Raw genomic sequence first — 13,739 nt, 5'->3', positions numbered from 1 at the left:
TTTACCGACAGCTTCAAATAATTGTCTCTTTTTCGTCAAATTCCAAAAGTGTGGTTTAATTACTTTAGAACACAATTGATAAGACAAATTCTTCTTCTTTATTCTATTGTTACGATTTAATTGTGATAGTTTAATTTTAAAGATTACCAATATACGCTCTTTATGTCTAAACTCACAATCATGTAATCAAAATTTATGTATCTAACTAATTCGAACCTACATTTTGGACATGCGTTTACAGCCAGATAGAAGCCTAAGATATTCAAAACGTTACATGATATTACGATCCAATATACTAATAAAAACAAAGTGAAAAATGTAGAAGATTCAAGTGACAAAATAATACACAAAATTATAAATTCAACAACTGATTCGTAAACAGTGACGTAAACAGTTTCTCTTAAATCAAAACCGTCTTGTATATCTAACAATAAGCCCACTTCAAGAACAAACATTTATAATATGTTTTATACAATATACAAAAAGTGATTCCAGTGCAAAAGTCTGCTCATACAGCCTACACCAGTATTTGCAGTCCCTTTGATGACTTCAATACAGAACTGTTATTTCTGGAGATACAATCCAACACCTCATGATTTTTGCATTGTTAGTTGTATACCTCTGGAGACATACAATAAATTGATGGTACAAATGGACGATGTGCTCCTGACCATAGAGGTAGTTTTGGAATTTCTGGATGGCAAATATGATAGTTAGACACTCTCATTCACTTACACAGTAGTTCTTTTTATTACTTCTTATTGATGTATATTAATGATCTAATTTACTGCTTGGTGATCAAAGTAAGTGCATCTTGTATGTGAGTTACCTTCTTTTCTTCCATGACTATTTGTCAGTTAACCACCTTGTGTCTTACAAAGTTCAGCGTAGATTAACAAATGTATAACTTTGATGGTCTGATGGTCATATCTGTCACCCTCATTTTCCTAAACAGCTTCCTGAGTTTCTTCAGGTTGCTTCCTATCTGGCTGCGTGGATTAGAATGTTATCTACATAACACTCAGTGTTGTTAGTTTTGTGCAATATTGTTCTCATCATGAAGTTCAATGCTGCTACTAAGTTCGCTAAACTAACTGGCATTCAATTGAACTGATAGCATTCATCTTGTGTCACAAAAGTTGTCTTCTCGTTAGATTCTGTCTCCGTTGGGATCTGCCAATAACCTTTACTGAGGCCAATCTTGGTAAAACAATTTGGCCCATTTAGTTTTTCTATGCTAGCCTCAGGCTTGGGCATAGGTTCAGAGTCAAATTCATCGCGAGGTTCAGCTTCCAGAAATCTATGTAGTAGTAGTTTGAGACATCCATCTTCTTCACGATTGTCACTGGTGATCAGTAGGATGAAAAGAAAGGTTCAATTATTTCAGACTCTAACAGAAGCGAAACTTCTTGCTTGATCAGGCCTCTCATCACATAAAACATCTGATAGGGCTTCACCTTGACTGGGTTCCTGGCCGTGGTCTCGATCTTTTGTTGCACAAGGTCCGTCTTGATTGAGCTATCTGTGAAGACATCTGTATAATTGCACTGTAGATCTTGTAACTCTTTCTTCTGCTCACAGACCAGTTTTTACTGATTTATGTTTGATCTTTACCCAGTGATTATAAGTCTATGTTGTTCTAACTAAGAAGTAATTCTAGAATTAACATAACTTGTGACTAAATATTTTAACCACGACCTTATAATAGTCTCGTAGGTTTTACTATAGCTTTTAGTTTTTAGACTTTACTTTCATTTTATGAAATATTTTATATGTAAGTGCGATACTGATGTCAAAACAGACGAGAAAGTAGTGCCAACATGTTTAAATTCCTTATTAAAAACTAAAAATATTTATTAGAAATTTTAAAAACGCATTTTAAATTCTTACTAAAGTTTATTTGTGTAATATATTTTTGCATTTAACAAAAATTGTTTGTTGGTTTTGAATTAAGCACAAAGTTACAGAATGGGCTATCTGTACTCTGCCCACCACGGGTGTAGAAACCCGATTTTTAGTATATAAGGCCGGAGGCATACCACTGCGCCACTTTGACACACCCTCCTTTAATTAATTTATTTAATATTTTTATCAAATTAATTAATTGTTATATCAGTATTTCAACATTAGTAATGAAAATTTGTAATTTATTACAAAATATTACAAATTTTACAAAATCTGCACAATTGCGAGTTTACAACACTTATAATAGAAGAATATGACATATTACCATTCGGAGATGGTAGGTCGTATATTGGAAAATAATTTTTCTTATCAAAACATTTAAAGGAATATCATGATTAATTGTTTTAATTTCTATATCTAAATAATGTGATTCTACTTTCAAAAATTGAAGCGTTTCCAATTTCCAATTGTACCAGTTAAGTTGTTGTTAATAAAATTATTTATCTCAAGATACTTTTTACCAATTATGTCATTTATATATATCTATAAGTTAAGACTAATACAGTGGAGCGCCATTAAGCCGCGGACCAGTAAACCGCGAAATCGCTTAAGCCGCTGTAGCAAGTCTTGTGAGCGAGGATTATCGCGGCACACCACTAATTTAAGAACGTGTAAAAACGCGGCTTACGAATTTAATCCTGGCTTTATAACTTCAAGGGGATATTTAAAAAGGATTTGCTTTAATTTTGGAAATAAATAAAATATATTACAATAGAAATCGACCGTTATCTACCTTATCCGCTCTCTATGTCAGCTTTATGGAGGCCGCCATTGTTACCGAATCACACCTCTCCATACATTAAAGTTAATCCGCGGTAAATCCGTGAAAAAAGTGATCAATAATTAAAGTATTATTTTTAATTCGATAATTCGATAGTTAGCTCTCATGACTTGTTTAAATATATAATTATTGAAAAAAATGTTATTATAAATACAGGAACTTAATACATATTTTATATTATTAGAGGTAGTATTACTTTAAGTAACATAGGAGAATTACATTATTGTTTAATTAATAAATTCTTAGCTCAAATTAAATTTTAATGGTATTTTCATATTCAGAGTAGTAAAATCGAATGTTTGATTTATTTTAGCTTGTTCATAATTGCTTAAGTATTTTAAAATGAGTTGATTATTTTTATTACCTAAAAACGTATATATAGTTTTACTTCTACCAAATAACATATAAATAATTTATTTAGTAAAATGGCTAGTTATTTAATAATTGTTTTCACTGAACAGGATATAAATCCAGATTTTATTGGACTCTTTTGCAGTTTAGAAACACCATACAGAAAAGGTGAACCCAAAAAAGGATTTGGTTCAGAATGAAGTTTCTTATAACCTTTGTCTTCAGACTTGCAACGCTAAAATCAGGGGTTCGACTCCCCTCGGTGGACTCAACAGATAGCCCGATGTGGCTTTGCTATAAAAAGGCACAAACTTATAACCTTAAATGAAATAATTAATTACTGTATTCTTTGACTGGTCAGCAAGTTTATATATTTATTTACTATTAATTTTATTTGTCACAAGTAATGCATAGAACTCAAAACAAATAAATCCAAATTATGTATATTAGCTGATTACCCGTGGCGCTAGTTCATTAAATCTGGTGTGACGTATTCATGACGTCATATCTTCAAACTGAGAATGGAGAAAAATAAAGTTCTTCGAGATGGGAAACTGAGGCCAAACGGAAAAAAACCGTGACTCCTATTGTAAAACTACATGCACACAGGATAAAAATTTCCGAAGTTGGGTGTGCACATCGCGAAATAAGAAAAGTATCATGCATATCAGCAACTTTCATTATTTTGTGATGATGATATATACATACACGCGCTTGTTTACACACACACATGAATGTATTTGTGAGTGGTTAAAAATAACAAGTTTATGTAATTAAATAAAACTTACCAAGATCCAATGCATGTTTCTACTGGCCAGAAAGTATCCACTTATACTGTCCCTCTTGCTCTTATGGGTTGACTGTAAGAAAAAAAAAAGTACGTTGTTCAGATGTACCAGTAAAGTAGTTAACCAGGCATGTATGGTGTTCAGATGTAAGAGTAAAAAAGTCAGCAACGTATGTGTTTTACAGATGTATCAGTAAATTAGTCAACCAGGTATGTGTGTTGTTTAGACGTATAGGTAAATTAGTCAACTAGACATGTATGTTGTTCAGATGTATCAGTATAGTAGTAAACTAGGCATTATGTTGAACAGAAGTACCAGTAAAGTAGTCATCCAGGCATGTATGTTGTTGTGAGGTATCAGTAAAATAGTCAAACAGGCATCTATGTTGTTCAGATGTACCAGTAAAGTAGTCAACTAGGCATGTAATTTGTAAAGATTCACTAGTAGAGTCGTTAAACACGTATGTATGTAATACAGATGTACCAGTACGCCTAGTCGCATGGTTGAGTGCCCCAATTGAAAATTACAGTTTGACGCGAGGGCAGTTCAGGGTGTAAATTCGGCCCTTCTCCTAGGTATATGTTAAGTAAAATTGGGGTTAAGGTCTTCTCGTTGTTTATGACACTTCCACATACGGCACTGGAGAGAGCAGTTTGCCCTTGTTTTGACAGTAAAATAAGCAGGTCACAGTTTCACATGTGAATGACAGTGTTATTAATTCCTAAAAGTTAGTGTAGAATATTCTGTTTATTGTCAAAGTTATTCGTACCTGTTCTTCCATTACTTAAAAAGTTAATGTTGAACTTTGCTTTCGTCCGTAGATTTTCACACTCGACCCGAGAAGTGACCATTATAAACAGGAGACAGATGGACGGATGGACAGACACCACGGTTCACAATGTTAAACAAGTAGTACATAATGTTCTCTGTCCAGTCACATTCAAGTATTGTCTACAGCTACTTTCAAAGCCGGTCTTCATGGTTTTTCTTCAGATCGAATTCTGCAGTATCATAAAATGGTAAGATAAAACGTCTGTAGTAAGTGAACCACTAAGAAAACTGTACGAAAAACAAGACATGAGTAATTTGTAGTGATGACTAGCTGTCTTCCCTCTAGCCTTACACTGCTAAATTAGGGAAAGCTAGCGCAGCTATTCCTCGGGTAGCTTTGCGCGAAATTCAAAAATAAATAAACCCCAATAAAACATAATTAGTTGTTTTTTTTTCACAAAAAACTACAAAAAAGAATGGAAGAAACAACACAGAATCGAATTAAAATATAGAACAAAGAAATAAAAGCCACAGAAACTGCAAAATTAATAATAATCAATTATGCCAATAGATTAACATTGAAAAAGCACATTATCCACAACACCGTAGTTAAAAATGTATTTTAAAGACGGCTAGTTGGGATATTAAAACGGCAATTACAATAAAGTTTTGATACCCATACCAAGCGTACTTAGAATACATGTCTACTTCAAATGGGTTTCTCGTCATCATAACATCTTAGTTAAAACCATTTCCCAAATCAATATCTCAAAGTCTTACTTAACCTACAAGTACAATGACAGAAGAGTAACAGGATAGAAAATACTTACACTCTACTATCATTTATAAAATAAGCTGTGTTACACTACTAAGCGCATCTGATTGTAGTTACTTAACATTATAAACAATATGAAATAAATCCTTCGGAATAATTCAAAACATCCAATATACACACATTTTGGAAATTGCGCTAGCACTCTCCGTGTAGGGACAGCATGAACACACATGTTAAAGAAATACAAAATCAACTGGATTTTCTTCTATACTGGTAATCAAAAGCTACCTGGCGTATTCGCTCTGTCTCCGGAATATTTGTCGCTTTTTAGCTATCCAGAACGTTCCACAGTCGAAAACCGGCGAATAGCCAAAACCTAGATTTTTAAATTTTTGTTGATCATCTTTTTTCTTCAACAGGCCTAGCATCTACCTAGTTTTGGCAATAACTATAATTTTTACCATCATTTGATAAAGCAAAACAGTTTTATTATTATATGCAAAACTTATAAATATTTTGAATATATTCTATAATCTAGCAACCCAAGTACGTCAACTTATAAAAAGTTACATATAAATCTATATAAAACTGACTACTAAACTTGGTAAAAGGCACCAAAGATAGGGATGAAAATGAGCACATCACTTTATCGGCTAATGGTCAAAAGCAGACTAAGGTTTCTCGAGTTTACATGGAGAATAAAATCCATGCATAGTTTTTTATTTGGTGATAATTGTTTTTTTATACTTGTATAAAAGAACTACACAGATCGACCAAAATTTCTTACATAAAAGAAAAGTTTTTATTCTGGGGAAACACAACTTTAAAAAGCTAAACATAGAACAACTGAAGCGACCTCTTCCTTTCATCTATTAAATCACATTCTTCACTGCCTGGAATGCACATTATCGTCCAATGTAAAAATACAAGTAAACAGCCAACCATACCCAAGAAGATATACATCAAAAGAAACCTAATCAATAATCACAGAAACGAAACGAAATCTGTACCAAATTACCTATACCCCCCAAAACCTTGAAAAGGATCCCCTACCAAAAAGGGTATTCTGAACAACTTCCATGAAGTCTACTTCTCTCTCGTCTTACTCTCTTTCTTTCCTTCACTCACAGTAACCTACAGCTCAGTCTACTGTGTTATAAAATTAAAAAAACAAAATGCGGCTCCTCCCTCTACATATTCCTTGGTGTATAAAGAGCGACCTCTATAACTGAACATTCTTGTGCTTTTCTTATAGTAAAGCCACAGCGGGCAATCTGCTCAGTCCACCGAGGGGAATCAAACCCCTGATTTTAGCGTTGTAAGTTTGTAGACTTACCGGTATACCACCAGAGGACTGAACATTCTTAAAAAAAAATTCCTTTTTTCTATCCTACCATATCATTTTAGGTATATGTCTATAAGTAAAACAAAAATCTGTTGTGGAGTCGTTATCATGAAGTGTTTCGTAGCTGAAGCAACATGGATAATATAGTGTGCAAATGTAAGACGAGTAAAAATTAAAATGAACATAAATTAATTATTAGAAGCGGTGAAAAGGAAAGAGAAATATGTGACCAAAGTTATGACTAAACGATCTTTCACTTTTAAATGTACGCATCGTTAACTTTACAGGTTTTTACTTTTCGAATATTTAGGAAATATATCAAATAGATGTTACATAAACGTTTAAGTGTTATAATATTATCTGTGCATACATATATATATATATCACTTTTATAATAGATACCAAAGGCCACACCAGTCAAGTATGATATTTAGTTCAATATAATTTTAATATGTATATAACACTTTTAGGCTGGATAACAAGGAATGCACCAGTCAAGTGCGGTATATACCTCAACATTAGCTACAAGTTGAATATATTTATGACCAAAATGTACACGTACAGATACATATATTTGAAACAAAAATAAACAGATGTCGTAATTTTGCACAGCATACCTGAAAACAATCAAAGTTTGTCAAATTTTAGTTTGGTTGTCCTTTCTCTTTTGTACTTGCCTTTATCAAGTCTTCAAAACTGATATTGCGTCATTTGTATAACTTACTTAAAACTAAAACAAGCAAGAAACGGTACAAAATCAGAGGTATGAGTCAGAATGTGTAGTGAAGAATGCCATGACACATTTCCCGTTTAGATTTCCGGTGTTACAACAACTCTTTTGCGCAACAACAATGGTTTTTGTACTCTGACGAGAAAGGGAATAAAATCAGCATTATTACGGAACACCAGCGATCAATCTTTCCAAGAATTTGACTGTTTGGGTGTAGTACTGTATTACGGTCCTGCATTAACTACTATCTTGGTACGAAAAATGTAATGATTCCAACACCTGTAACACAATAAAAGTAAACTAAAATGTTCAAGATAATACGTCTAGCATGGTAATGCCAATTCAAGTGTAGCAAACATTTGTGCTTGATTTACCCTTGAATTATCATTTTAAGAACCTGAAAACAAGTTAAAATCTCGCCTTGTTTAATTTTTTAGGACAGTTATTATTCTTTCAGAAGACCTACACAGTGCCCAACGTGGCTGGATATATATACATATATATATATTTTCGTTGGTGACTGACTTCGTCTTAGCTCTGAGAAAGATTGTACAGATAAGTATTTTTTACGTGAGTGTTCAAAACAGTTACGAGTTTGTCAACATATTCATGTATAATTTTTATCTCCAGAAAAACAACTGAACAAACATTTCCTCTGATTTATTTCACTATATTTTTCAGCAGATTATAAATTAAAAAGAAATGCAAAACGTTTAATGATGTTTTCTTCAACTTATAAGCTAGAATATATATAAAGATTACAATCGATCGTGTTTTTTATATGGTGGTGAGACTGATTTGTTTGCGGTCAAATGACAAACTAAAGTTTACAAGCATGTATTCACCTCACTGAATATTTTACTCTGAAGTACGTATCGCTCAGTTTTAACATATTAATAAAACCCTATTATCAAGAAACAGATTATTCGTCCAAATATTTGTGCATATTCAAAGGTAGCGAGGTGGTTAGGTAGATTTACAATGGTATGTAAGACGTGAACATGGCATGAACTAAACGGCCCCTAAGGATCTGACATTGCTAGGTTTTAACAGCAATAATTTCCTCGTAGCTGGAAAGTTTTAGCGTCATATCTCTGTGGGAACCTTAAAACTCGCATCCGCAGCACGGTACGCGACCAGCTAAACTATAACCTCTTAAGTATATCGATGGAGTGTACTGTTATGTTTCAGGACTTGATGATTCTAATATAAAAAACCGTTTTCACACAAGAGATGTCTGTTAATATTGTTAATCTGCCTCACAAAAAAAAAGCATGTGATCTGTTAAGTTTCTCACACAAGTCACAGTGTGTGATTCTGCGAACCTAAATGCTTTATTCACCCAAACACTCTCACGTATTTTACACCACATGTGGGTGAAACCGGTTTGTATGTGATAAAATGACAAAGCAAAGCTTAAATTTTAAGCATGTATTCACCTTATTGAAGCTTTCATAGTATCTGATGTTGACAGAAAACTGCCTTAAAAAACACTTCGAGAATGGAGTTGAAGTAGACAGTAAAATGAATGATCAGTGATGACGAGAAACCCACTTGTTGAGAAAATTTATATGCAAAAACGGCTCGTTTGGGCTGAGAAAACACTTTTACATAGAAGAGCGAACTAAGTGTTTTCTCAGCCCAAACGAGCCGTTTTTGCATATAAAGTAAAATGAATGATTACATAATAGAAGGCGTTACTTATTTCTCCGAAGTTTATTTACAAACTTGTTTGTTTGTTTTGAATTTCGCACAAAGCTACTCGAGGGCTATCTGTGCTAGCCGTCCCTAATTTAGCAGTGTAAGACTAGAGAGAAGGCAGCTAGTCATCACCACCCACCGCCAACTCTTGGGACTGCTCTTTTCCCAACGAATAGTGGGATTGACCGTCACTTATAACGCCCCCACGGCTGGAAGGGCGAGCATGTTTGGCGCGACCCTCATATTACGAGTCGCACGTCTTAACACACTTGGACAGACTTGTCATAGTTAAGTGGTTTATAATTATTATATGTTCACAGATCACTGCGATAGATAAAATGTAAAAGAAACGAAATATTGCTAAATTCTTTCTCGTAAAGATATAAAATACAATTGAAATTATAATACTGTACATAACACTGGAAGAGAACTAGACTATTACAAAATTGAATTATTTGACGAGGTAGAAAGATTTAGGGTGCGTGATAGAGAGAAACAAATAACAATGGAGAAGAGCTTGCGATGTACGTTAGAAAGATAGAAAACCTATCGAGGAAATATCTACCTAAGTGGGAGAGAGTGAAGTAACAAAGAGATTGTAGTGTATAACATTTCAGTAGGAGATTGAGAGCAAAGTGAGAGAGTTTATGGTGCATGCCACAATTAGGAAACACAAATTATCGAGGATAAAGTAGAAATACTTATATTAGTGGGAGAAGACAAAGAAGAAGCCGTGGTAATCATCAGTTTATGTGTTCAGTTTATGTATCTAATATATAGTATTTGGAATATAATTTTTTACATATTATTTCAGTTTTGTAATTAATGGATAAGAGAACAAGTTCTAGGCATTATTATGACTCTGGCAAGTAATGTCTACTCATAAGAAATACCACATATGTATGTATGTATACGATAGTTTGAATTTCTATAAACCTATAAATATTACTTTGATCAGAAGTTACGTCTGAATGTGAGTTAAGTCTTAGTCACTTAACAATGGCCATTAACAACTTTATATTACAGGAGAATGAACTTTTGAAATATATATGACAGTTGCAAATTGCAAGACCTCACCATTCTAAAACTAGGAAAAAATGTGTATTTAGTATTGTATGTGTTTTCAAACGTCTCGTGCAGGTGTACGTACCTTTAACATTTAAATGGATGGAATATGGAATTTGCACAAGTAAGTATGAACTAGAAATTAATATTCCTTCAAATATATGTAATGAGAATGATCACTCAAGAAGGTAACCTAGAGTTGTGAGATACCACCCTTATGCTTTAGATTGAATTTAAAGTGTGATATAGAGACAATCCTACTGTTATTTTGACCTGTGAAAACATGTTCTTCTCTAGCTTTGTTCATTTGTATTTAAGCATATGGTTACACAATGATGTATCTGTGCTCTTCTTGCCAGAAGTATTGATTGTTTGTTTGTTTGTTTGGAAATTTCGCACAAAGCTACTCGAGGAGAAGTATTGAAACCTGCTTTCTTGCAGTATAAGTCCACAGACATACCACTGTCCCTCTGTGGGGGTCTCTTCTTTAGCTCCAGCAACCACCGATGTTTAAAGAACGATATTATAAAAGCTTTATAGTCTCATAGTAGAGAAAAACATAACTTCTTGTTTCTTTCAAATTTTAAAAACGCTTGTATTTTGTTTGGGTGCGTGTGTTTGAGTCTTTCCTTTGTTACACGTGTTCAATTTATTCTTCGTAAGCACTTTTCGAAGCTTCTTTATTGTAAATATAAACATATCATTTTTTTTAACAGGGAGGGACACATCTTCTTAACACAAAACTACGAAATTCTATAACCACAGCGCTTTCGAAAGGTCCACCTTTCGAGAGTGTTGGGGGTTATAGATTTCGTATCATTGTTAATTTCAATTGTTAGCCCGAATGATTTCCTGAAATCATGAATGGGACACATCTTCTCATGTTTCAAGAATCAGATTTTTAAAAATTATCACCGGGAAAACAAAAAGTCATCAAAATAGTGAGAGTGAGGTTGTACGAGTCGAGTGCCTTAACTACCTGGTCATGCCGGGACAAAAGAAACAGTGCACCGTTACGTTACGCAATCGTTTACAAAACAATATTATTGTTATTAGATAAATAATACTAATTCTTTCTTTATGTATATAGTTCCCCAGTAGGTCTGCGCTAAGTTTACTGACATATAAGGCTAATATCCGTGGCTCAATTATCCTTAATAGCGAGAGTGCATATAGCCTATTGTTTAGCATTACACTAAAAACAATCTTTATATAAAGACACGTGAATTAACTGTAAAGGACTGGGTAATTCCTCATAACACTTGAGCACATCCCATGTTATTATTGTAACACGTAGTGATGTAATGATGCACGTGATTATAATAAGTTTCGTATTGCCAGTAACAGAACTAGAATGCTAACCTGCTAATCGTACACTTAACAACTTAAAGCTTAGGTTGTTATGAAAAACTACATTTAACACACTTAATTCTGTATTTAGTGAATTTACTGACGCTACATCTACCACATCATTACAGTACGTTACAGTATTACACATCTATTTATACGTAATTAGATTTGACTGAAGTAGTTGGAAATCAACTGCATATTGTCTAGTACGAAATGTAGCAAAGTGCAATTTAGCTATTTTTATTTCATTTCCTGTCTCAATAAATTAATACAAAATACACAAAGTTTCATCTTGCCAATCATTAAAAATTCAACAACCGCTACAACCTAAAGTTATGTTTTTGTATTATTTCTTTATACACAAAAACTAACATCAATAATAACAAAACATGAAAAGAAAAACAAGAGGAACGGCTTACCCATACTCCTACTCCAATAACACCTATAAAATAAGCGACAATAACTAGCACGTCTCCCCAGTGTAGCTTTGTGTCTTCCAGCGCCATGTTGTGAATTCTAACTACTGAAGCAACTTCAGTAGAATGTTTATAAAGCTCGTGTACAGGTAAAAACAAAACGTAGCGTTGACGCGTGTCAGGTGTAAAACTGTTTTTGTTTTGTCTAACGTCCTAAAAGTTTTCTTTTGTACAAAGTGAACTAAATACACATTTTATAAGAACTTTAAACTACAGCCTCGTTTCAACAAATATCTAGGGTTAAATTCCATCAACTTTACCTAGTTATGTCGTATTTATAATGGTGCGGAAATTCACTTTCGCTCACTTTCCCAAGTTTTAGAGGAAGAAGTAATCTACCTTCATACGTCATCGTGTAAAGTCATTTCCACCAGATAACGCACGACTGAAAATGTTGCTTCGTGATGACGACAAAATGTTGCTTAATTGTTCATATTCAATGTTGTGTTTTTCACATCGTAACTGTTATGACAATATATTGGAAAATTGTTAATTAAATGTATTCAAAATAAAACCTCGAAGATGGGCCAGTGAATTCAATTTGTCATCTTTTGTGTTATAGAAAACTTTTGTTGGACTATTTCAAGAGATAAAAGAGATATAATGTCTTAGCATAGTGGGAAAGTTTCAAGAAGAACAAAAGTCGAGTAGCTTTCAGTTGAAAAGTTTCATAAGTGGCAAGCAGTAAGAAGAAAAGACCGAATCAGTTTCTGGTAACTTCAGTTGAAAATATTGCGTTGGGGAAGTTAGAGCACATACATAATGAGGATTCACGTCGCAGTGTGTGAAAAAAACTCATTAGGTTGCTGGTAACTTCGGATGAAAATATCATGTTGAAGAAGTTAAATAACTATAAAAATTAGAACTCATGTCGCAAGGTATAAAGAAAAACAAAGGATCAACTTCTGATAACTTCTGATGAAGATATGTTAGAGAGGTTACAGAACTTTAACAATAACAAATCATGTCGTGACATATACTCTAGTTGCTATTTCAACTTATACAATATTTAATAAACGTTTTTTTTTGTTTTCTGAACTGTTTATATATAAATGCTCAGGAAATGTACAGAACTGATGAATTTGTGTTCAGCATCCTTTTTAGGATAAATTAAATATAAATGATTAGGAAATTTAATTAACTAATAAATTAGTGATTTAAACCGATTGTATTAAGTATAGTCATGTTGAGACATGTTGATCAAGACTGTACTGTTTTTACTTGGTGGAACTATGTTGTCGTGGCTGCTGTCTGATACTGAACTATAGTTACAACTCCTCTACGTTTAGCATCTCTATCTGATAACACTTTGTGGAAAATAACGTGATGGCAGCCTGTCCTGGCGGCTTAACAACACTCCATTTGGTGACACTTTGTTCATCTATTCTATGACGTCATCGTCTTTAATGACATCATTTCACCCACTTCCCTTATTGCCTGGTGACCGTCACTGAGGAGCATCCTTTGGACAGAACTATAAACTCATGTAACTGAGAAGAACTGTTCGCTTCCAACATACAAACAGAACAGGTCCTGTATTGGTTCTAAGTATACGAACGCCCATAAAAGAAATCAAGCTGTTCATTAAACTTTAAACCTTATGTTGTTGTAAGGAAAGTTAAGTACTTTGAAAATTTGAAG

General features: G+C 33.5%; 1 protein-coding gene across 10 annotated transcripts in view; it reads right to left on the bottom strand.

Moving 5' to 3' along the window:
* Positions 1-12,422, bottom strand: part of LOC143239314 (sodium/glucose cotransporter 4-like) — a 35,948-nt gene extending 23,526 nt beyond the window's left edge. For 2 of the 10 annotated variants that reach the window (XM_076480265.1, XM_076480269.1), the window contains exons 1-3: positions 12,042-12,352; positions 4,655-4,886; positions 3,886-3,957 (exon numbers count right to left, since the gene is read on the bottom strand). In XM_076480265.1, coding sequence (XP_076336380.1) covers positions 3,886-3,957; positions 4,655-4,666 — 84 coding nt within the window. In that variant the 5' untranslated portion in view covers positions 4,667-4,886; positions 12,042-12,352. Of the gene's footprint in view, positions 1-3,885; positions 3,958-4,200; positions 4,358-4,654; positions 4,887-7,393; positions 7,582-12,041 lie in introns of those variants that run through there. The other 8 variants (XM_076480263.1, XM_076480262.1, XM_076480267.1 and 5 more) reach the window with 7 other exon arrangements.
* Between the last annotated feature and the right edge of the window lie 1,317 nt (positions 12,423-13,739).

Source organism: Tachypleus tridentatus, chromosome 13 (genome assembly GCF_004210375.1).
Source record: "Tachypleus tridentatus isolate NWPU-2018 chromosome 13, ASM421037v1, whole genome shotgun sequence".
In the NCBI taxonomy this organism is placed as follows: Eukaryota; Metazoa; Arthropoda; class Merostomata; order Xiphosura; family Limulidae; genus Tachypleus; species Tachypleus tridentatus.
This window is presented reverse-complemented; position numbering and strand designations above follow the sequence as displayed.